Below are 27,324 nucleotides of genomic sequence, written 5' to 3'. Positions count from 1 at the left end.
TTATATTTCTAATTTATTCCAGCTTTATTTGTTATAGTTTTACTGTATAGTTAGATTGATATTCATATACATCTTTAAATGTGGCTTAAGTGTTCAAATACCTTGTGGGCCTACTGTATATTTAATGGGCTGCCTTTGGGTGAGGAAACCCCCCAAATAAAGGTGATGAGTGAGCAGATTAACTCTTTAATGCCGGGCTCTCTCTCCAGCACAACACCTCTCCTCCTACACTGTCTGGCTCAATGTAATCCACTCTGAATGACAATGATGGAGGCTATCTTGCTAAGTGCTGTGCACTTTTCCATCCCTAATTACATTCGCTAAAGCATGTGCTGAAAGATAACACCACCCCCATGAACACTGAAGCACCATGAACGCAATAACAGTGCTAGATGATTTCAAATAATAAATATGATCTATCTGCTGCTGTTTATGTTAAGTGCTTAGACTTGGGGCCTTATTTTAGCAATCTAAGAGCATGGTCTAAATGCACGGCACAGGTGCACTCAGGGCATGTCTGAATTCACTTTTGCTAGTTTAACGACTGGAAAATGCATTTGCTATTTAAACAACACAGCACAGGATGGCAAAATGAGAACTGCGTCTGGCTGAAACTACTTGCGCCACATTGAGCCAGGTGTATGATAGGGCCCGTTGATTTTGCACAGTGCTTAAAAAGTAAACGGCAGAACAATTGAGCCAACAGCTAAAGACATAAGATCCAAGTAACAAACAATTTAGTCACTGAACCTAGATATGAAATTATGAATCTACTACAGTATATTTTTTGTAATATGCACTTCCCATTTTGCAAACAATTAGAACAAACGTTTTGGCTGGCATGGCATTTCATAATGAATTCAGCTACACATTTACACATGTATTTAAAACCTTTCCCTTTTAAATCATTGCAGAAAGTGAATTAAATACAATCTATTTATGTCTATTTTTGTTTTGTTTGCTTTGTCTTTTTTAACACCTATTTTGTGTGATGTTTTGCCTGAAAAATCTTGATATTTACAGAATTTCTGTTTTACAGAATTCTCCCCTTTTAAACCAGTGCAGAGAGAAAAAAAATCATTCAATATTTATATTTATTCCAAAACAGCTGACTTAGTTTTAAAATTAGCATCTTGCTTTCTTGGGTTATTATTTTGCCACAATTTGTCAATTTTTTCAGTGAATTATGACTTTCAAATGGTTTTTTGAATATACTTGTAATACATGAGTCATATGGACTGCTTTTGTAATTTTGGAACTTGACAGCGCGAGTCCTTCACTCATTAAATGAACATGAGCAACCAGCATATTCTTCAAAATATCTTTTTGTTTTGTTTCAGTCCCTTTAAGAATGCCTCAAAATGTGCAGGACAGGGTTCTCCAGCAGCTTGTTCTAGAAGTACCGCATTCCATCACTACACTCAGTATTCGCTCTGGGTGTTCACAGTATCAGCACTGCATCAAAGAGTGAAGCTGACGCATACAAGAGACTGGGACAACAGAGATGCACATGTACACACACATTTCCCTCCTTTTCTGACAGAGCAGGCTTCACACAAACCACAACCAGCGTTACCAGCCATCAGCATAGATCCTACATGCTCCACCCAATGAGAAACAGAGACAAAAATGCATTTCCTTTGCACAAACCAATCGCACGGCAGATAAACAGAACAGAAAGAGAGTGGCAACATAAACAGATACACTAGGACAGAGAGCTAGTGTGCTTCCACAACAGATGCATCTTTTTTAGGGGCGAAACACCGCATTCATCCCTTTTCTGTAAAAATGTACATACACACTCTCCCTCATTAAAGCGTGTCACAAATCCATTTATTCTAAGAAACCCCAGGTTCTGACGGTTTTAAGAGCCAAACACGACTTTATATTCAATTAATGCTTAATATGAAAATCATTCCTTTAGAGACAAGCAACATTTATCCATATCAAGACCGCACACCCCCACCAGGAGAAATCCATTACACAACCAGACGCCAAACAGGAAGCCTGTTGAAGTCAATTGAGTTTATCCTCTCAGTCTAAGTGCGGTACATCCGAAAAAAGCTCTGGCTTGGCAAAGCTCGCGCTCTTTTAGATTTGCTGGGATACTCTGCATGCGGGACACCACTTGATTAGAACAAACCCGGCACTGACAGAGTAGCAAAAAGAGACGTGTAGAGGCAAAAGAGAACGAAAGACAGGCAGGTGGCGGCACTCTGGGGGGGACAAACAGGCTCGAAGCCCATCTGGTGGGACCCCAGCATCTGTAATCACGGACAACACCCCAAAAATGATGCATGTTCCTGCTGAAGACCAACCAGATCAAACATTCAGCATGCTGGACAAGATGTTCCGTCCATGTATTTTGTTCCACGGCTATAAAATATTTACTTAAAAGCTTCTCACATCAATTAATCATAAGTGTGTGAAAACACTCAAACAAATGTCAAACAAATGTTACGGCAAAACAGTCGTAAATTGCTAAATTTTTTAATAGCATAAAAAAAAAAAAAGTAAAACCATGGGGGAATAAACACATACACAAATATGAGGACTTACCAGTGCAAGCTTGTTCGGATATTGTTGATATGTCCGCAAAATAAAATATACATATAATGATAAATATTAATTACAATATTAAAAATACGAAATCATGAATCACTTGTAAGCAAAGAAAAAAAATGAATAAATGAACGTCCTTTATATGCAGCGCTACTGACAACAGCAACAAGACTAGCTGGTGCAGGCAGTCACGGCGAGATGCTACAATAACAGCATCCCCCTTTCAGGAAAGGATGGATAAAGGAGGGAGTGACAAGCGCACCGGAGAAATGGAGGAAAGAGGGGAGGAGGGACACTATGGAGCATGCTCCCTGAAAATCCCTGGGTATTTAAGTGTCACATGACTCGCTCTGAGCTGTCAGTCAACTCTAGTAGGAAACTGAAGGAGGGGGAGAGAAAGAGAGAGATGGATAGGGGACCATTATGTTGATGGGTACAGTGCAGAGCAGAACGGTGGGTGGCACCATCACAGCTGCTGTTTTTTTCCATTTAATTAAAGAAAGAGGGAGAAATGAAACCATAATCTCTCATATCCCACCCCCAGGCAAGAAGCCCACCAATGACATGAGTGTTTCCGGTTTAGAGCTATGGATTAACCCTTTATAAACTAAACTACATGCATAGGCACGCGTGCACACACACACATATACATTTTATATATATACACACATACATACATACATACATATTGTACATTATTAATCACTTTTTTGCCTTCTGTTTTTTTAATGGTTTTGTGGTGATAAATGAACAAGTTAGAAACATTTTATTCAGTTCATAAAATATTCAGAATAACTATCTTAAAAATAACAAATGCATTTTTAAATATTTTTTGTAAAGTGTAGATAGTATCACATTGCCCATATAAATCAGAATATAGAAATCACACACAACCACACACACACACACACACACACACAAAGATTTGTCAAATAATTGCTGTTCTTTTCATCAATAATCTTCCATTCATCAAATAATCTTTTTTTTTCTTGATGCGTCAATGTTAAAAAATTTTTTTTACATTTAACAAAATAAACAAACAAGTTAGTACCAAAACTGTTTTGGCAATAATAAGAAGAAGAATAAACTTGAATTTGTAAGCACCAAATCAGCATATTAGAAGGATTTCTGAAGGATAATGTGATGCTAAAAACTGCTGAAAATACTGCTTTGACATCACAGGAATAGATTACACTTTAAAAGTATATAAAATAGAAATGGTAATTCAAGCTTGGGTAAACATAGGATCTACATCCATCCATCCATCTATCTATTTTCTTCCATCTATAAGAAATGTTTCTTGAGCACAGTGTGCTCAGTGTCAGTGGCAGGTGATGCTCATATTTCAGCTGCTGAATCTACAGCTGGATTTAATCTAGTCTAATACATCACATTCCATAACTCACAACAGTAGCAGACACACTGCAGAGTCATGCCTATAAACACACATCAGACAGCTGTTCACATTGTCCACATGCCTATATCAAAACAAAAGATTACTGCAATTACCATGCATTGTAGGCCTACTGTATGCTGCTTCTTTCAAGCCAGAGAGAACTAAGCACTTAAAGCAAGTGTGATTCTGAAGGAATCTATGATATTTTTTTTTGTCTTATTCCAGTAGGAATTTAGTGTTTAAGTATAATGATTGATAGTTTAGATAACATATTGTTTAATAAACCTTCAAAAACAGCAACAACTGTTTGTTCAAAAATAATCTACTATAAATGTAGTCCTTTGCTGCATCTTGTTTTAAAGAAACCACTTTCATCGCTCATTGATTTATAATAATGGTATACAGCGCCCTCTAGTGACACGCTGTGGTTTACTGCGCTCCCTAATGACACGATACACACAGCGCCCCCTACTGACTGTTTAAGAAATAATCGAACGTGAATATTAAAATATTTATCTTCTTTTAGCCTGGTGTTTATTTATTCTAAATAAATTAGGTCCATACTTCCCTGTCCTTCTCTCTAAACATTCAGTGACTTAAACAATCCAGGTAAAATACATAGCCCGATAAAATATATAAGCAAAGGTACAAAATGTAAATATTGACACAGTAGTATCGCTGTTCTAAATAGGAATTGGAGGAAAATGCTCCTGTTTGAACAAGGAACCTGTTTGGTCCGTTTAAAATAGATGAACAGAACAGATATATTTAAACGTGCATGCTGCTATACAAAATATTTGGATTATCATGTCACATTTAATGTTTTATAGTGTTCCTAAATGTATGAAGATGTCTTTCTCAATGGAAAAAGCCCCCGAGGACATTTCAGTTTGGTTTATCCTTGGACGTACAGGTATTTACAATATTTTTCAAATGAATACACACCAAATCCATCATCCGCTCATACTAAAATAGCAGACCCGTGCATGTATGCATGTTTTATTCCTGTTACTTTCACATTATAATCCTAAATTCTACTGCACGCTCCAGGTTACTCTACCACGCTTCTCATTAACAAACCAATGTAAAACTAATATAAACTGCAACTGCTTCCTTCAGTTTATCAAACATAAATCACACGTGCTCACCGAAATACAAAGAAATATCACACACAGGAAAAGCTGAAAATGATATAGGTTCAAGTATAAAACAAATATAAAATGCAAAAGTGATTATGAATGACTTATCTTGAAAAAATCCTGACAAGACTGAGATGACAACACACCAAGCTGTTCAACCGAGGAATCAGAATCAACTGTCAGATGATTCTGAGACTGTGGCGTCTTATTCCGTTGAGAACAATCCACTGACCAGGCCTCTGTCCTGAGATTGGAATACTAGGCAGATATAGTGCACACTGCACAGTATATTCATAAGTGATGTACTACTTATGATCCTGTGCACTATATACTGCTTACTATGTTTAGTACATAAAACGCAGACAGTAGACAATATCGATCCTCTTTAAACAGAAGTGTGCTACTTTTGTCACATGGTTGCATAAAAAAAGAACATATTATATATATATATATATATATATATATATATATATATATATATATATATATATATATAAAAAAAAAATCTTGTATAAAATACTTTAACATGTGGCAGACTCATAAAATGAAGAGTAGACGATAGGCTTACAGTATTCGAGTCAAATTTAAATGACTTCCAGATCATGCATTACAGAGAATGGAAGGTCAAGTACATAGCATTGTGGGATATAGTGTTGTACAAATGTTTTCTCTTGAAAACAGATTATTCTCTCTCTCTCTGTACTGTATATAATATCCTCATATATTGATTATGCTATCCTTTAATAAAAAATAAAAAAGATACTCTATAAAACGATTTAAAAAGTGCACAAGTCAACTTTCCTGCAATTCTTTTTATTGAATTTTAATTAAATTAGGACTAGAATGTTTCATCACAAATGCCATTACAGATGCATAACTGGTAAAATGTATTGCAAAAATAAAATGCATTTGTTAATTATACTGATTAACAAATTACCTTTATGCTTCAACATCAAGCATATTATAGTTCAAATCAAAAACGTGCATCTTGTCCCTGCATTTTAACTTTATAGTCAAGAATTTACCATGTTTGTCACAGCCGTCACAGTCCAAAGCACAGAGAAAAACCCTGTTACGCGACAGTGATTTCCACACATGGTTGTGTCCAAAAATAGTGATAGGGAAAAGAACATCTTTCTATTTAGGATCATGCAAATACATTGCACTAATGCCCACACCCATATATCTAACACAGGAACAGACATTGATATAAGCATTGCTCAGCTCCAGCAAAATACCACTAGGTTTAATGTGGGTAATGAGAGTGATTACTCTGGGGAATCGTTCACATACTGCACCCCTGTGGCATCAAACACTGAGACCTGGCTTTATGATCCTTTGTAGAGCAGAAGTATGTTATCTTTGGCTTTGAGGTTACAACACGAGGGGTTAATATGAAGGCCTGTGAGTTGAAAACAACAGGGATTGGGAAGCTAACACCTCATTTCCCCTCCAGAATACTTTTGCAATGCAGTTCTAAGAGAAAGATGAATGTCAATTTAGTGTTGCTTCATGGGGTGAAGTTAGTGCACTTTTGCGTACTGTTCATGCATCACTAACCAAATCATATAAATCACTAAAGCAATCCTCCAATAAGCATGAGTGGGAATCCTGCAGGACATGACATGTAGGTCCCCTTTGTTTTTCTGCATAAAATCTAAATTTTGTATTAAGGGCTAAAAAGGACAGCGTGACATGTGGCAAAAATATAAAACAAAATGCATATTTTCAGAATCCACACAACACTCAGCACAAAACATATTAGCATACTCTAGTGAGGTGACCTTCCCTGTCAGGAACTACAGAGTTCCTTTGATTTGTGACTTGTGAGCCCTTTGAACATTGAAGGGCCTCCGGATGACCTGAATTAAACTATTGATATATATTCATTCTTATTCATTGTTTACACTTTCTGTCAAACAGGGCTTTTAATTAGCTAGTATTGTTTAGTCTTTGAAAAATGTCCAGACGGAAAGTTGGAGAAAGGCAGTAGCTGATAGTTTCTTCCACTTCCTGAACACGGCGTTGGAAACGACAGCGGTCCCGGGCGATTTCCTCCCAGGGTCCATGACGGTCCTCATCGCTGTTGGCATAGAACACCTCAACCTCTTCAACAAATGTCACCTGTGAAAGGAATATATAAAAAATTTAAAAAGTTTTCAGTCTACTGTTCATCAAGTTATTACAGATTATACATATACATACATGTTATTATATGGGCAGTGCATTCTGCATTATTAAAACCTGGCATTCTTAAAAGCAATCAAAGGAGTGAAAGTAACTAATAAAATAAAGCAATAATTCTAATTAAAGCAAAAAGGCCCTTTCAAGCTCAGAACTATAAATGAACATGGCAGGCCATCTCATCCTTGCTGTACAATGGATTCACAGCGAAATTAACACCCAATGCTCTTTTTTCTCCTCCCCTTTCAGACTTCACTGTTGCTAAGTAACGTGATTTCCTCTAAACTGTTGATGTGTAATGTGTGAGTGAGTATATGATTGCTCATAAGGCATCGAAGTGGTTGGGAGTGCCATCAACTCGGACCAGATCTAATGACCCTGGCCAGTGTGATGAAAAATGTCATGAAATGCAGCACGCTATAAAGTGATAATGAGAAATGGGCAGAGCACAAACTTAGTCTCCCTAGAGACAGCAAAATGGAACCATTGCAACAGAACATCACAGACAGGGTATAAAAAAAGAAAAAAAAAAGTAAAAATATGATATTGCATGGTTTTACATCATTTTCTCAAGCTGGCCAATCCTGCCATATTGTCAAACAACGGAAATAAGGCAGAATGGCACCGAAAAAGAAGATTAACTGTTGCTGCCAGTCATCATATAGAATAAAAGATTATTATTACGCATTTAAAATGCACTGTTGTTGGACTGATGAAGATCTAAGGCCATTAACCATTATTCTAAATGTACAAAAGCCCAAATTTATCTGTATTCTTTTACTTTACTATTATTCAGTTATTCAACTTTACACTATAATTAGCTGTAATTCATAAGCAAAAAAATGAAAAATGTCCTGATAATTTACTTTGATGAGTAGAAAAGTTCAAAAGAACAGCATTTGATATAGAAATCTTCTGTAACATTATAAATGTATTTACTGTCTGACACTATCAATTAAACGCATCCTTGTTTAATAAAAGTATTAATTATTATTTTTTTAAGTACCAGTTTCTAATATTAATTTGTTCCCATGTGCCACTGCTGTGAACACCTTAATTTCCTCCAAGGTTCAATAAATTCTTATCTTATCTAAAACAACCATGTTAAATATTAAAAAGAGCATGTTGGCTGTTTAAAATTGATTTTCCTAAGGAAATTGCTTGCCCGGTCCCTTAAAAATTAACTAAACCAGTTTCTGAAAAAGTATTTGCTACGATTTTAAACAAAGCGGACAAAACTTAACTTATAGTTTATAGCTAGACTAATTGACAACTGCACGAGACAAAGAAGGAGTAACTGACTCCATCCGATTCATTCTGCCATTACAGACATAATAAAGGTGTTCTTAAGTCTACCTCACTATGGCACACCTTGTAAACAAACAAAACATTCAGAAAGATAATTGTGCAAGTAGTTTTAGACTGGAATGTGTTAATGCATTAATTAAGGTCAATGTTATACAAACCTTCTTCAGCTGAACAGCCATGGCACTGCTTGAGCATGGCACAGAGGAAATCTCGGAGAATCCACTGTCTAGCCTCTCCTCAGCCTCCTCTCTCCTGTAGTGAGGCGTTCCAGGCACTTTCTCCTTCCAGCACCCTTTGGGGGTTTTTCTAGTCTGTACTGGGGCCTGGAAGTTGAAGAGGCTGTAAGGATCTGCTGCGCAGCTGAAAGAGTTCCACAATCTCTGATTCTCTTCCTCGTCCATCTCGCAGGTGTCTTCGCTGGACTCATTCTCTGAGAGTGAGGGTGATGATGGAGGAGGTGAAAGCGGGGTGGACATATGCGCTGACGGAGACTCTGAGACCGAAGAGTCTGTAGTCGCAGGGTTTGGCTTGGAGGCAGTCCTTATGGGAGCTGTGAAGTTCCTCGGGTTATAAGGATCTCCGTTTTGGCACAGAGAATTCCACATCCTCTCAGTCTCAGAGTCGGCCTCCTCTCCATCTGAACTTTCCTCAGATTCATCGTCACTGTCATCTAGGTCCTCAGAGTCTGAGAAATGGGATGAGCCTTCACTGTCAAAGCCATCATCGTCATTACTGTCCCAATCGCCATCATCCTCCGATTCGGATTCGCCGCTACAAGGACTGCCCATGATGTAAGCGATGACCTTGTTTTGACATTGAGGAGCGGCCAAAAAGGCAACGTTTTCAGCAGCTGGAATGCTTTCTGCTTTCTTTTTTAAATCGTCCTCCTCGCTTTCCTTAATTTCAACCTCACTAGTGATTGGTTCACTATGGAACTCGCTCCCTGTAGTGTTAGTCTGAGATGAGCCGTCCGCTGAGGTAACAGTGCTGGCTGTTTCCGACACCTCCTGTTCTTGGGAAAGCAGCTTCATGTGAAGCTTATTATTTGAGTGTTCTTCCTCCCAGCTGGAATATCCATTATCTTGGTCTGGAGTCACAATTACCACCTCATTGTAGGCACTACTACAAACCAGTAGTTGCTGCTCAACATCTAGTGGAAGCTGGTATGAGTTTGGGAGGGATTCTGCTTTGAGCAGGCTTACATTGTGGGCTAGCTCTTTAGAGCACAAGGGTCCAGCGCTTTCGCTGTGCATTGACCACCCATCATCGCTTTGACAATAGCCGACACTGTGATGTTCTCCACAATGCTTCCAGCTCGTATCAGTCTCTTTTCTGCTTTGTGCTACGTTTAGCAGCCAGCTCGGAGGTCTGTCATCGGCCTCCAAAAATCCGCCCCACCGCCAGCTGTTTGGGGTTCGCACGGACAGCGTATCCCGGCTCAACTCGCATCCGTTTTCCGGTTTCGCGCGCCTTTTTTCCTGCGTGTTCTGTAACACCTGGGTGATTACGTTTCTCGCCGTTCTTATGTATCCGACCGACGCTTTCTCTTGAAGAATAAAATCTTTCTGGGTGGTACTCTGAATTCCCAGTTCACTCAACGAGTCGTGTGTAAACCAGGAAAGAGACCCTGGGTCTCCAGAGGACGCGCCAGGTGCGTTTTGATGCTGGCACTTGAAGTATGCCACTTTCAGAGGTGCCAGTGCATTTCCACGATCTAGACTTGAATTCATTTCAAATGCTGTTTGCGTTCTTCCGGGGAAATACCTTTGAAAGAGCGACCACGCAGGCCTTGAAACTAGAGAGAAGACGCTTATCCACGAGCTGTCAGGGCCCTCGTCACTGTCACGCGCGGACCGCGTGTCCACTGGAGAAAAGTGTCCATGTGTGCTCATACTTCTGAAAAATATGAAATGTGTTGAACTACGTAAACGAAAATAAAAACCGGTACATTACGGACTTTTAACGTTGGTTACTTCCTTTATACGTGGCCGCTCCTTGAAACACACCATTTAGACTATATTTGCATAAAAGTGATGGAGTTTAGAATGTTAGGTTTCAGTGTCTCTAGATGTTACTGATAATGCACAACAATTTTTAATAAAACCTAAATATGGCCTTAGCTGGCTAACGCAGCTAGTATCAAGCTTTAATGTATGGCTAAATGTTAGCTACTAAAAAAGTAAAACACTCCGTTTCTCATTCCTTTCAGCCCTTAATACCATCCATGAGTAAACATAAATATTCTCCGGGGTAAATGAAAGTGTCCATATCGTTCAGGCTGTGTTGTGTCCGACCCGGCTCGTGCAATTAGCTTCAGCGTCCATATTGACCGCAGTATTAACGCCAACTGTGCCGTCCTGAGGAAAATAAGACAACTTATTTCGGTTTGAAGGGGTTGTAGAAACAGCAGAATGAATGGAAAGGCATTTTGAGGTGGTGTAAGAGTAAGAAAGGCTGGTATACTCCAAATGAAAGCTTGAAACAAAAGCCATTTTGACGTCTGAAGGGAAACGAGCGTCGGTTCTTCTTCAACTGTCTTCTGTCACCTCAATCGAGCCCAGCTGCCGCGTTTTCGGAAGAAAATACTGTGAGTTGTACGGGGAAAACGGCTGTACCATCAGAATCGAGTCAGAGTAATCGATTTAGATTTACGGGCAAATCGGTTTCACTTTTAAGTCGTTTAAAAAAATAAATACTTGGTTTTCAGACTCGTTGACGTCGCCGTTTCGCTCGCTAGCCACGGAGCTAAAGCGGAGAGAGATTTCATCAGAAAAGCTGTAAGGGAGCGTCTCTAAACTTCAGTAGCGCTAGTGCGCTGTAAGGGACTGTGGTAAAATTTATATCTCACGTGGAACTTGGTTATATAAGATGTTCTGTGCATGTCACAGGATGTCCAGGCAATACATACATAGATCCATCTTCTAAATCTGTTTGAGCTTTCTTCCTAGTCGTTTTGACTTATCTAGTCTAAGTCCTTTGAGATGCTTAGTATGAATTTGACAGATCCATTTGTGCCTTGGTGCAAAGCCTTTTTTGGAGAAACTGCCTGTGCAGAATCCCTCAGGCACAGTAGTAATGCTTCATGAAGAATTGACTGTGCTTGCTAAAATCATATTCCATATTCCAATGTGGCAATTAACATTTTTATTTTTAAACCTTTATTTCAATTTGGCAACATAACATATGCTCTAAAATAATTCTATGAATAAATCTCTGACAGAGACTACTCCCCTAACAGCCAATCACGGTGTGCATATTTAGGAAGCATGCTGACATCATCCATAGCAATGAAGTCAACCATGCCCTTACCCTTAGCTTAAGATTTCTCCCAATTCCTTAGAAAAAGTTAATCTCAGCAGCTTTGTGAATAGGTTTTAAGAGAAAGCTCTTGGCTAAAAAGTTTTTACTGGTATTTAAGAGAACTCTTAGTGGTAAGAAAATGTTTTGTGAATACGGGCCCTGTACTCTATTGATTTTTTCAATCAGTTTTACTTGGAAAAAGAGGTGAATTTTATTCCAAGGTTGTCCTGATTAAACAGTCTCAGTGGAATGTCTTAATTTGATACATTAACTCATAAAAATTCTCTAGAGGAGTATCGGATCAATGAGTAATGTGAAAGAACATAGACTGTTCAGACAGGCAATTAAAGCCTTTATGATAAATCCCAGTCTGATGTAATTCTTACCTCAGTGTGATGACAGCCAAAACAGCATATGGGATAAAGACACTGGTGTCTCAGTAAAGCATATTGTTGGGGTCAGTCATGCACAACTGAGATTTACTCAAGTTTCATCATTTGGCATTGATCCTTGCACCATCTTTGTACAGGTTTGTGGTTCAAAGGAAAACTTGTAGCAATTTAAGAACAACTCAGTGTCAGGTCAGTTTCCCTGTGCATTTATTAAGTGCAAATAAAGTTGAAAACATGATTTGAAATTAGAAGAAACACATTTAAACCTTTAGTCTAAAAATGAACAGAATGGAATAAAGCCCATTTACAATCCATAAATCACAAAGCATTTACAATATGCCAACCCTATTGATTTTATTCCCACATACCCTTTATGAATTAAAACAAGGGTCACAGATGTTATATAAATTATATACCTTTAAATCCAAACTCTTATGCACATACACAACAAAAAGATAGCTTTTCTAAAACACACAGCTTTCTGTTATGGGTTGGCATGCAATCATACAATCATTTCCCATGGTTAAACATCACACAGTAGTGCCTTCTGGTAGGGGAGGTGGGGGATCAATATTTTAGAAAATGTACTTCATATCTGAAGTGGAGCTGGTTTGTCTGGTTAGAAAAAGTTACAGAACACGTACTGCTTGACCTGGATAACAATACCAGAGTTTTCTTAAGGCTACTGGATTTTTAGAGCACCTCGACATACAGGGTTGCACTTTCAACTTGTTGGTTACTGATTTAAAGATATGTTAAGAATGGAACAGTTCAGTTTTCTTCGTAGTTTTCCTATTATTTTCATTTGTAATTTTTTTTTTTTAAATACACAAACATCATTGGACACAAGTAAGTTTAAATATAAAGGTAACTTCCAATTACTTAATTTTCCCTTTCTGTGTGCTATAAGGTTGTTCTTCTCAAAATCAAACTAAGTGCAAAGTAAAGCAAATCGTAAAGCAAAAGCTTTAAGCACAAATTGAAAAAACAAGCTACTGTGGTATGTTTAGCATTTCATTTACATGCAGTTTTACATACAAATGAGGAATGGAAATACTGACAGAACTACAGTCTAAAGCTTAAATTTCTTTCCCCTTTTAAAAAAAAAAGTTAACCAATAAAACTTGGAAAAAACGTGAGGTTAATGTACTTGACAAACAAATGCAAAAATTCAATATTTATCCAGTAGCTAATTTCACAGCATGCAAATCAACTTTTTCAAACAGAAATTTCCCTGTGAGTTGTTTAGATTTCAACAAGGCAAAAATCACTGACAATGAAGTCAAGTCCCTTCAAAAGTCTTTCCTGCATATAAAATTGTGTGCCATCATTTTGAAAAGAAACATTAACACCAAGTTAATTTCACAATTTCAAGCCAAAGACTCAAGTGTTCATCCCTTTTTCATGATCAGGTATATGCCACAGCCAATGTGAAATTACCCAACTTTACAGTACAAAAGCGTCCCTCACTTCAAAGTCCTAGGTAAACCTCTGCAAAATCTGATACAAAGAGACATAACCAATGTCACAAGACACAACATAGCTCAAAATTGAGCCGCAATAGAGAAACAATCTTAAAAAGAAAATAACTTAAATTTCCATTAGCATTCTCAAAAAGACAAAATGGGGCTTAGAAGTTTCATGGACAGCAATTTTCCAGAAATCCCCCCCAAAATATGGCGCATGGAAGTCATTTATTCTTTATATATTCTTTCTACCAATCCTTGTGTCACCAAATGGTTTTTGTCCACCAAGAAACATTTTTATAAATCCAGAATCTGGTTCACGTGGTGCACAGTACCCCACCAGAACAGTATCAAGTGATAACACTCCATCACCGAGTCTACGTCTCCTGGAGAATCAGCAAACACAAACCCCCACTGGGGGAAACAGCCTTCTGAGCAGCTGGGCATCTCCAACTCCCGACCCATAAGCAAAGACAGACACAAACACATGCACATCAAAGGACACAAGCAGAATCCTTCACTTCAGCACAAGTCTTAGCGGTTTATGTCAGAGCCTCTAGCACCAAGCTGGTGCCAGCCAACCCAGCGATGGCCCGGGGTGAGGTCCTTCAGTTGGATGATGGTTTCACCCAGCAAGGTGTTCTCCCAGAATGCACCCTCGCTCAGTACCCGCAAGTGAATGGTTCTCTGCTGCAAATCACCACGTGGAATCTTGTTATACACCAGCTGCCAAAAGAAAAGACGAAGTGATGTCAGTCAAGAATCATCATTCAAATAAAGTGCAACATGCCTGCCTGCTTTCTTCCCCATAGGGATTTTAAAGTCTTTGTCCTCAGTCGAAAAGAAATTAAGGTTTTTGAGGAAATTGAGGATTTTTCCTTTTTTTTTTTTTAAATGCTGGCCAGTGGGTTGAAGGTCCAAATTACAATGCAGCTTATAAGGGCTGACCAGCCAAGAAACTCATTTTCTAAAAAAAAGAAAGTAACTTTATATACTATTTAACCACAAATGCTCATCCTGCACTAGCTCGATCTCACGTATTATGTTGTTACATCAGAAAGGTCATGCTTGATGCAGGAGAAAAGCAACGACCCAGTGTTTACAAAGCGAGCGTGCAAAGAAAGTCAAACACTCTTTACAAAAAAGGTCAAACATTGATGTCAGATGATTTTGAAATTGGAGAAAATTAGATTACTTTTTCACCCTACCTTTTTACCCTACCCTTTTAAATCGAAGTACACAGACAAAGAACGTACCGTGCATGACTTTTTGAATGCGATTATGCAATGCATGAAGCATGCTTAGACCTAGTGCAAGACAAGCATTTGTGGTTAAAAAAAATATATACAAGTATATAAATAATTTTTTTTTTCAAGAATGACCAATCGTTTCGATGACCATTACTCCTCTGCTGGGATCACAAAGAGTGCTTTGAAGCTGCACTGAAATGGCAGTTTAGACTTTCAACCCATTGGCTACCACTGAAGTCTGTACCAAAAAATCTGTAATGTTTTCCTCAAATTAAAATTTCTTTTGGACTGAAGAAAGAAAGACATGAACAGATTGATTACATCTTTAATTTTTTGTTCTGGAAGTGAACTAATCTTTTAATGGTTCTTCTGGGAAACATTGCAAATGACAAAAAATAAACAAATACATTTTAAAAATCATTAAAAAAAAAAAAACCTACGAAGAGAACTTTACTTTCGGAGCCCAACTCTTAAAAATCTAGTACCGTCTAAAGGTATTGTTTTCTCACCATCTCATTATAAGTGGGGTTGCATGTTCGCCGGGCTGCCTTGGTCTTCCTTTTGCTAGTTTTCTGAGGGTCTGGGAGGAGGTACAATTTGACGTATGGATCAGGATCTGTTCCGTCCTGCAAGGATTGCTGCAGAAATGTCCATAACACATTGGTCAGAGCCAACTCAACTTTTTTTTTTTTTTACATGCATTATGAGCTTATGAGTAACGTCAAACACTCACCAAACCTCTTATGTGCATCACCATAATGAAAAGCTTGTCACTCTTGTACAGAATTGAGAGCTTCACTTCACCTGCCACTGTACCGGGCACAGGAGCCCAGGACACATCTGGAAAAGAGGAACTGGGTTTAGTGTCGACACGTGTGTGTTTATCTGACTTGCAAGGTACACTAAAGGGGAGTCATAATTTAATTGGATCTCCAGATCTCAGACTGACAAGACATGAACCTGTTGAACAGAGACCTTTATCACAAATCAGATAACGTGACCACAACAGTTGCCACAAAGCAGCTTATACTCATGATGACATTTAATATGTAACTATTTATGATAAACTCTCGGGGAATGAACTATGGATGTTTACAAAATGTTTGATGCCATAGACCAAGTAAGATGATCCACTTGCGAGGGACTACTTTCCAAAGTTATAAAGGCAGTTATACAGTATATTTATATATTAACACTCCCATCTATACTACGTGAGAAAACACTGACATTTTAAAAGAAAGCATGTGGTTTACAAAAAAAAAAAAAAAAATTCTACCCAAAAGAATACGGATTAAAATAACAACTGGAAAATATTCACTTGTTTGACAGTTTAAAAAATAAATATTTACAAAAACAATTGAACGTTTAATTCAGTGCGTTACTTGCCATTTCTTTGTAATTATTTGTAAGTCCAAATTTTTTCAATGTATTTTTTTTTTTTTTCAGTGCAGCACAACTTTGTCGAAAGTGCAAATATAAAACTAGTGCTGTCAATCGAATTAAATACATTCATCTCTTAATTTCTGACCAATATGTAGATAACAGAATTCATTTTTTACATAAATTGTTATTCTATTTTTCTTGGACCCTAGTTATAGAACTCCTGCACATATTCACATGTCAGTGGCTTATGTTGTGTGATTGCAGGCACATTGCACTAGTAGTTAAAGATAAAACTCTGACCATGTACTGGGTGTATCACTTAGTCACAGACATGGTCACATAGACTACAGCTGATTGGCCCATAAACCATTTCCTTACACAAACTCATGCTGATTTGCAGTGATGACCGGCTGAACTGCATGACCTTTGAATACACCCCATATGTAAGCATGTGCAAGGTGAATGATTCATAATAAGTGTATGTGAGTGTGTATAAGACAAACAAGGAAAAAAAGCATACCTGCTGGTTTATTATGGAGAGTATTAACAACAGTTCCTACACTTCCTGTCCGTTCATCTCTTGGTAGAGGGTGAAAGAAAGTGTAGATCAGATCACACTGAAAAAGGAGAGGGTTATGTTACGTTAGATCATAAGCAAGGCACTAAAATAAGCTGGTGTACAGTCACGGTAATAGTAGGAATGCCATGCGATCTGGTTGCATTCTTAAATGTACAGCACAGAGGAGAGAAAGTGGAAGTGTTCATCGTTTTGCAACTGGCAGTGCCAGTCCTGCCTAAATACTGATATATGCCTGTGGGTGGACTGTTTACAGACAACGTGTCTGTTTTCACAGAACATGAACAATTTCCAAGAAGCATGCCAGTCAAACTGAAACCACTCACATTAATTAGTGCAAGCTTTACAAATTATTTTGACTATTATAATTATTCAGAAATCAAAAGATGGTGGTGTGGTTAGTGAATAATCTTGCTCTTCACAGTATAAAAAAAAAGTTAACTTATTTTCAATTGCACTACTGTTGTAAAGCTTGGGGTAAGAATTTTATTTTTCACGGATGCAACAAATTAAAAAGATAAAACAATGTTACAAAAAAAAAAATATATATATTTCAAAGAAATGTGGTTGTTTTTAAACTTTCAATTCATCAAATCATGAATAAAAAAATGTTAAGGGTCGACAAAAATATTAGGCAGCACAACTGCAATAATAATAATAATAAAATGTTTCTTAAGCAGCGAATCAGCATATTAGAATGATTTAAGAAGGATTATGAGACACTGAAGATTAAAGTAATGGCTGCTGAAAATTCAGCTTTACCATCACATGAATAAACTACGTTTTAAAATATTAAAATAAAGTTACTTAAGATTAAAGCATTTACTGTATTTTTATCAAATAAATGCTTAGTGAACATGAAATACGTTTTGTCAATAATACCAACCCCAAACGTTTGATCCTTAAAATGTACATAGATTATGAAAGCAAGAATTATATTTAAAGACCAATGATGTAAGCGGGGCTCAAATGTTACCTGTGCCACCTCTTGAGCTACATGGATCAAGTGCCAAACATATCCATTTAGCTCCTCTTTTCTCCTGTCTGCCAGGGCCTCGCCTCGAGACCGGCCAATCACAAAGCGGCTGGGGAAGCTGTGGGAACATTACATTTAGAGAGGTATGTAATTACACGAAGAGCACTGCTTCATGTGGCTTATGTATTGCCACTTAGCCATACCTACATGACCCTGAACGGGTTTATTTTGCAACAATTGGCTGGTTGAATATTACTGTTGCTCAATACATTGATACAAACAGTACTGGGAAGAAATGTACAATGACCAGCTTTCATTACTTATCTTTTAGACTAAATATATCCACTGATAACAGAAACCTGCAGTAGTTTTCACTACAGTTAGGACTTTTTCTTATTATTATTTATATACATATGTATGTATATATACATACATACATACACACACATATACATATATATATATATATATATATATATATAATAATCTCTTTAATAAGAAGAAGAAAAAGTCCTAACTGTAGTAAAACCTACTGCAGGTTTCTGTTTCAACAGAACAAAGAAACTTATACAGATTTGAAACCACTTGAGGATGAATAAATGACCATTTTAATTTCGGGGTGAACCATCCCTTTAAGGTCAAGGCGCATGTCTGATGTGTGTTCATTGAGCTACTGATTTGTTATAATTCACAATTCTGTCAGGTTTCAACACTGTACCTCGGTAGTTTTGAAGAAGGGAAGATGAGCTGCAGTTTACTGTGAAGTTCATGGAATTCCTCAAATGTCCTTTGGACTAAAGTTGACCCCAGTTGACCTTCCCGCTCCACTTTCACAACATAAGACTGCATGAAAGGAAAAATACATAAACACCGAGATGCATGTAAATGGATTTGGGCTAAAATGCACTTAACGCAGCAGACTTACATAGCCTTTGCTTGGAGTATAGGTTTTGGTATGTCTGCTAACAAACAGGCTGCGAATAGCACCATCACTCTTTAGAGTGTAGACGCGTGGAGCAAATGACAGAACGGGACGCTCCTCAGAGGATGCAAACTTCATTTGGGCCAGGTTATGGATGAAGAAGTTGAGCTTAGTAGCCACACTGCCAAGACTGGACTCAATGAGCCTAGAACAGGGGATAAGATTAAGATGACAACCAAAAAACAGATGGATTTGAAGGACAATAATAACTGTTGACATCTATAATTGCTAGGATGTTCTGATTGGTTGCAAAGGTGTTCCTTGCTTACTGGCACCAAAGGCAACACTCTACGGTTTCTTTAAAATGACAGACATCAAGAGCAAATGGGACAAAGTCTCCAAGTTCTCACCTGGTGAAGTGCATGGTGGCATCTGCTTCTGATTCGTGTGGTCTCAGAGCATCATAAACATATTTCAGATCATCCACATCAGACAACTCTGGGATCCCACTGGAGAGCATCTGCACACAAACCCATAAGGTTACAATGTCAGAGCAGGAGGATACACAATACAATTCAAATAATAGGCAAACAAAGCAAGCCAGAGAACATTACTTACCCTCAACTCTGTGGATACATCCTAAAAGTACAAATTAAGAAAAGTATCTGGTGTTATCTGTGAACTCACCAGGCCAAGCAGGTTGAGAAATAAGTGTGCATGTTTCCTAATCAGATTGTAGGCCTCACAACACAAGTCTACAAAGTCATGGAAACGGCTGGATGGCTTGTCCCCTCCATTGATGACATACGCCATGTCAGATGTAAACACAAAAGGAGCCCGGTCCCTAGAAAAACAAAAGATTAAAATTTGTGTTAACATTTACCACCAACACCCCAGATCTGATTAAGCTAAAAAACATTCTTCTGCTCCTTTGTAGAGAAGCAATATGAAACAGGTTGTTGTAGGTCATCTACATTGTTCTGAGACAAAAACTGTTGCAGAGATCGAAATCTGGGGTAGAGGAATTCTTTTTAGAGTTCTTTTTGTGCTTCCTACCGTTTGATGTTGCCAAACATCTGTGCGTGCCCCAGGAACTTGCCGAAGTCAATATGGAACATGTGTCCGCTGGTCTTCAACATGATGTTGTCATTGTGGCGGTCGCAGATTCCTAGAATGTATGTGGCCACACAACAACCAGCACACGAATAGATGAAGTTTTCCACTGCCTGTGAAAAAACAACAAATCAACAGAATTATTTATAACTAACCTCTTTTAGCCAGCAAAGCTATAAATCACCAAATACAAAAACTAAATCTCATATCATTGGGACCTGCAAAACAAACATGATGCAATCCAATGCAACTTAAGCAGGCATGGCTCATTTTCACGTCATGGCAAAAACAGTTTGTACATACATAATGGTTTAAGTGTGATGCTACTACAGAGGCATCTGTACCTTCTCATACTCCTCCTCTGTGGGGTTGTGTTTCTGCAGCCAGTCTGCCAAAGTCCGGTCTTTGAAGGAACCAGTCACTCCATGCTCAACTTGGATCTTCCTCAGGGTTTCTGCATTGGGAATCATCTCTACCATGCCTAGACAAGGGCAAAGAGGTTTTTATAAAATTACTTCCATTCATATCCTTAGAAATTCAAATTGTGTACAATTCAATCTCAAGTTTAGATATTGTCTATATATTAGTGGGGTATATACAGTACATACAAAGTAGGAAATGACACAAAAAATGAATTCTAGGATGGCAAATACTGTAGTTAACATTTGGAAGATGGGCATTTACCTCTGCCTCGTCCAGTAGAGAAGCAGCGGAAGATCACCGTCCTCATATCAAGTCCCTCTTGGATCCAGATCTTATTCATGATCCGAATGATCTGGAGCGTCAGCATGTCCTGCCGCAGGTCATCTCCAGACTGAATGAGAAAACCCACGACCAAGACAACATCTGAAAAACTGTTTCAGTGCAGAAACAATGATCCGTAACGTACAAAAACATGAGAAGGCAGTACCTTAAAGATGACGTTGATGTTGTCTCCTAAAGAATCCTGGTTCTGGAACGAGAGCTTGAGGGGCACTGCATTAGAGTTGAAGTAGGAGCAAGACTACATGAAGAGAGAACAAGAGATACATTTCTAATGTGTCAACAAGAACAATACAATGAGCTCTGCATTGATTTTGAGACATAACCCGTACCTGTATGTTGATGCCCTTGACTAGCAGGCCCGGGTTCAGGGGAAGTCGACAGGTGCTGTTGATCGAGAAGAACTGTTTGACCTCCTCCAGCCCCTCCCGGAGAATAGCCTGAACACCAGACAAAAGACAAACCACAACTAATGCTCTGACTAGGCTGTCTGGAGAACATTACATTTCGCCTTAGGGATCAACAATCAGTTTTTTGGCACAGACCTGTTCTTTCAAGCTAAAAATAGTAGGAGCATTAGAGCCATCAACCAAATGAGGAATAAAGAGCCAGCTCTTTTTACTAAATTATGTTTTTAAGGTAACTCTATCAGAAAACCACCAAGACTCTATTTAATTGTAGTCACATGGTCACAGGAGACATCTTTTATGCTTTAATACCACATGCATTTAATACCACATTTCCTGTGATCAGATATTAAGGGGAGTCTTACAATTTTTCCCCAGAGTTCACTTGATAAGACTTTCTGAAACAGTTAACTGCTGTTGTTAACTAAACAAATCTAAACTAAAAAATTAATTTCAGTTAATTAAAAAAATAGATTTAATTGAGTTAGTCGTCAAAGAAACATTTATAATTTATTAAGTACTAAAATTAAAACAAAGGTTTAATCTGAACCCAAAATCTAAAAGAAAAAAAAAGAAAAAGCACATAAAATGACATTAAAAGAAAAAAACTAAAAAAAAAACTAAAAAAAAAAAGACAGCTAATTCAAGATCTTAAAAAATAAAAATACTATAATAGTACATAAATAATACTAAAATAACAATGCAGGTGTAAATGAGGAATTGTGAAGCTGACCTGTCTGGATGAAGGCGAAGAGTCTCTAACTCGTTGGGCAACTTTGGCCAGAATGTTGACCAGCCAGCATTGCCTATCAAACTCATCCCTCAAACCACGACCAGAACAGCAGAGAAGAGCTGCCAGCAGATACTGATACCTCACGCTAAACTGAGAGTCCTGAAGAGTATCTTTCAGCAACCTACAAAGAGACAGACAAACAAACATTGACTAAGTCCTATGACTTTTATAAATTTACAGCGAGATTGCTTATTTCACATAGGGAACATGTAATCTGCTATTAGGAAGCTTTAGAATGTTTTGCATTGTGACATTTTTCAAGAAATTAAGCACCCATTTCTTATAATTGTGATGCATCTAGTATTAACTTTCTAACTTTTAAATGATGATTCTATTTACTTTACAGTATTTTACTTTCTTAGTAAGACATGTTTAAATTTGATTTAATATAAATGTATTAAAAAATGCTATAGCTGTTAATTATAAGGCGGTACAACATATACCATGCGGAAAAACAGCATGATGCATAAATACTTGATGTGAAACATTAATATACTTTTTTTTATAATGTTACGGTAGTAAGAGAATGTGTATTTTATTTGCAGGGGTAAAAAAATCTTATTTTTTCTGAATATAAAGTCAAGATTCAAAATCCTAATGTCATTTTTTATAAGAAATGTTCTAAGGCTATGTTAAATGGCGATCTCTGAATAAATTATACAAGGTATACAATTACTAAAGGTTATAAAAAGACATTTCAGATGTACACTAGACAAAAAAATCGAATATACATTCAGGTGATACATTTTAAATAAATCAGTTAGGCACACCTCTGGATAAAACCGTAGTCTATTTTTTTTTCTCTTACAATTTTGGCAAAAGTAAAATACAACCGTATTCATAAAGGTTATGAATAATCCAAGAAAGAAAATGACCTCATCTAGACAGCAGGTGGAGCTGTAAGGTGATTTCACAGACGCTCAGTCAGACATGTGCATGACTTGCGTGTATGAAAATTATCATGCATTCATGGTGATAACAGGTTAATCTTATTAGCTTTCTAAGGAATCAAATCTTATCAGTTTATATAGACATATCTTGAATGTGAGAAATCTCATTGGATTTTAAGTATAAGGGTAGAGGACACACCAGAAGAGGTAGTGAGCAATGCGCACATCCCCGATGGCCCTCCTCAGCAGAAAACGCACCAGGTGGCTGTCCAGATAACACTCGTACTTCAGCGCCTGAACAAAGAGGATGGGGTGGGTGAGAAAACAAAAGGGACGGGTAAAAAAGACAGGATATAGATCAAGGTCAATGGGAAAGGATGGAATAGAGTAAGAGCATGGAAGGAAGTGAGATACAAGGCCTTTGTTACCTGCACTAACTGAGGAAGGAAATCCAAAAGCTCAGGATCAGAGATTGAGTCCATCCATTGTACCGCGGTCCGTCTGCACTCCTGATCTGGAAACCTGGGACATTAAAGTAACCATGAAATCAAAAATGACTTTTCTTGTGTGTTATTTTTTTATTTTTATTTTTTTAATAAGGTGTACTTTTATGGTGCTTTTTTGGCTTATGTAGCCACTATAAAATGCATCTAGAAAATTGATATGGAAAATATCTGGGACTCTTCCAAACGGTTGACGGTTTTACATGGTTTCGTGTTGATCATTTATGGTCAATATCCAGTTTAAACTGGTTTTGGTGGTTTATCAGTTATGCTACCAAGTGGTTAAATCAATGTCAAGGGACTTTCTTCTGCTAAACCTAAAAGATGATATCTGGAATAATGTTGGTAACAGTTTCTCTTCCCATTGACTTTCATTGTATCAGCAAAAAATACAATGGAAGTCGATGGGAACCGAAACTGCTTAGTTACCAACAATCATCAAAATAACCTCTTATGTTCCACAGAAAGATAAAGTCAGGTCTGGAATGACATAAGTGGATGTAAAAGACTGGTGGACTACCCAATCTTGTTCAACCATGTTAGAGCTAGTAGAACTTCCTGGTGGTTTTTGGATAAGCCCATCTGATTTTTAACACTAACAAAGCTTTAAAACCATGTCAGTAAATGTTGAGAGTAGCCACTGGATATCTGCAGTCCACATGTGCTCTTCTGGACAAATCTAAAAGGTCAATTCTTCATGGTCTGCTCAGATCAGTCTGACTGCCAACCGCTGAAGGACAGTCAAGCTCTGCTTAGCCTCCAGCTAAACAATGAAGCGAGCTGCTGCCACGGTTACCCTAACACTCACGTGGCGTTCAGCAGGCCGAGGGTGTCCAGGTGGTTCATGCATCCCCACTGGCGGAGCAGGGCATAGATGTCCGGCAGACATGCCCACTCCCAGCTGGGCGCGCTGGCCAGGACCAGTGGCAGACGACTGGCTTCCACGTGGCAGAAATACCGCTTCTCCCACAAAAGACGCCGGTCCTCTGGAGTCAACCTAGATGAATGGATCAACAATAAAAAGTGAGCACAAAGAGTAAACAAATGTGTACACCACTCTGAACTACTAAAGCAAATATTTCAACAATAAATTATATAGTTTATATACATTTATATAAAGAAAATAAATAGATATTGTATATGTATTTTATACAAATATATAAAAAATTATTTGTAATCTTGAGTCAATAAATTATGGCACTTGCCATAATTTTTTTGCAAAAAGTTTTGTTGTTTTTAATCTCATGTCAGCACAAACTAAATTGTTTAATTAAAATAATTTAAAATAATGAAATAAAAAATTAAACTGTTTTTTATACACATATACATGCGTATATGCATATATATATATATATATATATATATATATATATATATATATATATATATATATATATATATATATATATATATATATATATATATATATATATATATATAGATATATATAGATACATACATACATATGTATACACACACTTTTATACACACTTTATTTAAATATTCATTTTTCTTCATCTTACAACATTGTACATGCCAAGTGCCATCAACTGACATGCCTAACATTATATTATTACAATACAGAATAAATGCAAAATGCATTTAAAAGGTGCCATATGCAGAAATTGAGGTAAAAAAATATCCATAACATGACCTACACGCATCAAAAGAATGAGAAGAAATAAGGGCGATGATGTCATTAAAAAAATGTCAAGTTATAGTGCTGCAGAGATATCAACCTTAATTAGCATTAGCATTACTAGCCCCGGCCCGACAGGTGTTGTAATACAAGTTTCGGCCGTGGGAGGCGGTATGTGGGCAACATAACCACCAGCCAACCTGCAATACACGAATAACTCGCAGGGCGTACCTGAACCTGATGTCAATCATGTGGAAAGTACAGCCCACTAATTTCAGTTCAGAGAAGAGAGCGGAAGGATAGCTGAAGCCCTTGGCAAGAGACCAACACCCGCTACAGGGAAACAACCGCGCTCGGAATCACAAATCAAATCCGATAAGAATACCAGAGTAAACATCGGCACTGCTTTTAATCGCTGGAGACAACTGATGGACCTGAAAGAAATGAGGTTCGACTCCGAACTTGCAAGTTAGATGCTGCTAGTATTTCGCTAGAAGTTTGTTTTATATGTTTGTGTATTTGTTTTCGGGAAGTTATAACATAGAAATGTATCGAAGGCTGTTCGATAAACGTGCTAATGTTAGCGATGGCTAACCGTAGCTGCGTTTGATAATTAGCTAGCTATAACTTAACGTTACCCATTTTATTATATAGGGCTGTGCATGTCTTTACTCATGTACATCTCATCAGTAAAGATGCTCCTGTAATTAGGAGTATATCTTCAGCGCGTGTGTTCAGATCAGGATTGCCAGGTTTTCACAACAAATCCTGCCCAGTTGCTTCTCAAAACTAGCCCAATCTCGCTTCCAGAAGGTTCCCCAATAAAACATTGCTTCCCGGGGTTAAAATATAGTTTTTTTTAGCAGGGTTGCCTTGGTATAATTCGCATTTTAGGGGCTAAATATCACGTTATTTGTATTGGGGTCGCTGTGACCAGCGGACATGAAAAACAGCCACCACAGACTTGGCAACACTGGTTGGCATTTACTACACAGAGCCGTAATTCACTGACAATCTACACAACATCGATGTTAAAATCGCAGGCGATTCTTTGTCGATTTTGAAAGCGATTTTGTGTTAGTTGTCGGTAGACTAAGGCTCTGTGCAGTAACTGCCGCTCCACCTGAACCAGTGTTGCCAAGTCTGCGGTTGTTTTTCATGTCCGCGGTTTGAAGCAATCCCAATACCAATAAAGTGATATTTAGCCCCTAAAATGATAATTTTACCAGGGAAACCCTTCCCAAAAATTTATATTTTAACCCCGGGAAGCAATTTTTATCGGGGAACCTCCCGGAAACGCGATTGGCCTAGTTTTGGACTAGTTTTAAGAAGCAACTGGGCAGAATTTGTTGTGAAAACCTGGCAACCCTGATCTGAATGCACATGCTGGAGATATACTTCTAATTACAGGAGCGTCTTTACTGATGAGAGGTGCATGAAAATCGCATTCGATTTTTTGCACAGCCCTATGTATCATAACTAACCTGCTCTGTCTAGTCTGTTGGTCTCCGTGTCCTCTTTGCTTCGTGGTTTTTCTGTGTGTGAAAAAATTGATGTGTGGCGTGAAAGCGTGTGAAAAGAGTCAATTGCGTGTGTCTCACGGTGAATGCTTGAGAGTTGGTACATTAGTTCTCAAGCAGAATAAAGGACAGGTTGATATGAGGTTATAACTCCTTGTGGTTAGTCTGCACGAGATCAACAAGCTTGTTTGCTTTGCGGCCGCTTTAAATACAAAATAAGCATTCGATCTACGTTAGAGCGTCTGAGCACTCACAAATCTTTCTGCAGCGTCGTGAGCAGAGCGGCAAGAGCGATTTTTGACGCTCTAGACGCCGGCGGTGTGAACACACAGTTAGGCTTCGGCTATAGCTGTAGTGTTGTTGTGAAAGTAGGGGCGGAGCATAGAGACTATGCCGTTTCTCGTTTGTTACTCTAGAGTAGACCAATTCACTTTATTGAGGCATACTTGCCCCCATCTGGTATGGAATGTGGAGTATGACTTGATTTTTTTTGCCAAACATTACAGATGGCACCTATAAAAGAGCTGTACAAGTTTTAGCCCATTTCGGCACAAACAAAAAAAATCTACTTGTCAAATAAAAAAATGTATTTTATTAGATATAATATTATATATTATTCATTAAATATATTTAATATTGTATTTTCAATCCATTGGTCTGATGGTTGGTTTGATGAAAACAAATACATAGCTAAAGACATTTCTCATGACAGCTGAAGCATACAGCAAACAAAAGTCTTTAAATGTTTTTTTTTTTCAGACGAGCAGCCATGGTTTGCAATCTGTTATCTACATGACATAGTCCAAAAACACGATTACCCAATCCGATAAAGAAAGTTATCT

At 37.8% G+C, this 27,324-nt stretch overlaps 3 protein-coding genes across 3 annotated transcripts in view; all 3 read right to left on the bottom strand.

The window, feature by feature from the left end:
• Positions 1–2,728, bottom strand: part of LOC127968448 (pleckstrin homology domain-containing family A member 6) — a 92,276-nt gene extending 89,548 nt beyond the window's left edge. Inside the window, exon 1 of the mRNA XM_052569692.1 lies at positions 2,560–2,728. The gene's annotated coding sequence lies outside the window, so the exon portion shown is untranslated. The remainder of the gene's footprint in view (positions 1–2,559) is intronic.
• Positions 2,729–5,894: 3,166 nt separating this feature from the next.
• Positions 5,895–11,386, bottom strand: LOC127968447 (protein phosphatase 1 regulatory subunit 15B). Its single transcript, XM_052569687.1, has 3 exons — positions 11,053–11,386; positions 8,748–10,946; positions 5,895–7,221 (listed from the first exon to the last, which is right to left on the bottom strand). The coding sequence occupies exons 2-3, from the start codon at positions 10,479–10,481 to the stop codon at positions 7,030–7,032; spliced, it is 1,926 nt and encodes a 641-aa protein (XP_052425647.1). The 5' UTR covers positions 10,482–10,946; positions 11,053–11,386; the 3' UTR covers positions 5,895–7,029.
• Positions 11,387–12,471: 1,085 nt separating this feature from the next.
• LOC127968446 (phosphatidylinositol 4-phosphate 3-kinase C2 domain-containing subunit beta) overlaps positions 12,472–27,324 on the bottom strand; it is a 45,552-nt gene continuing 30,699 nt past the window's right edge. Inside the window, exons 17-34 of the mRNA XM_052569686.1 lie at positions 24,132–24,320; positions 23,249–23,342; positions 23,020–23,114; positions 21,871–22,051; positions 21,063–21,170; positions 20,879–20,971; positions 20,653–20,782; positions 20,313–20,449; positions 19,912–20,081; positions 19,543–19,699; positions 19,266–19,375; positions 18,859–19,060; positions 18,652–18,776; positions 17,934–18,051; positions 16,901–16,997; positions 15,731–15,837; positions 15,507–15,635; positions 12,472–14,473 (exon numbers count right to left, since the gene is read on the bottom strand). Coding sequence (XP_052425646.1) covers positions 14,282–14,473; positions 15,507–15,635; positions 15,731–15,837; positions 16,901–16,997; positions 17,934–18,051; positions 18,652–18,776; positions 18,859–19,060; positions 19,266–19,375; positions 19,543–19,699; positions 19,912–20,081; positions 20,313–20,449; positions 20,653–20,782; positions 20,879–20,971; positions 21,063–21,170; positions 21,871–22,051; positions 23,020–23,114; positions 23,249–23,342; positions 24,132–24,320 — 2,434 coding nt within the window. The 3' untranslated portion in view covers positions 12,472–14,281. The remainder of the gene's footprint in view (positions 14,474–15,506; positions 15,636–15,730; positions 15,838–16,900; positions 16,998–17,933; positions 18,052–18,651; positions 18,777–18,858; positions 19,061–19,265; positions 19,376–19,542; positions 19,700–19,911; positions 20,082–20,312; positions 20,450–20,652; positions 20,783–20,878; positions 20,972–21,062; positions 21,171–21,870; positions 22,052–23,019; positions 23,115–23,248; positions 23,343–24,131; positions 24,321–27,324) is intronic.

Source organism: Carassius gibelio, chromosome B11 (assembly GCF_023724105.1).
Source record: "Carassius gibelio isolate Cgi1373 ecotype wild population from Czech Republic chromosome B11, carGib1.2-hapl.c, whole genome shotgun sequence".
In the NCBI taxonomy this organism is placed as follows: Eukaryota; Metazoa; Chordata; class Actinopteri; order Cypriniformes; family Cyprinidae; genus Carassius; species Carassius gibelio.
This window is presented reverse-complemented; position numbering and strand designations above follow the sequence as displayed.

Bases quoted from the DNA above. Each gene is read 5' to 3' on its own strand.
- LOC127968447 (XM_052569687.1), bottom strand. From the start codon at position 10,481: ATGAGCACACATGGACACTTTTCTCCAGTGGACACGCGGTCCGCGCGT. The intron at 7,222-8,747 runs GTTTGTATAACA...TTCCTTTCACAG, and splicing joins TGGCTGTTCAGCTGAAGAAG to GTGACATTTGTTGAAGAGGT.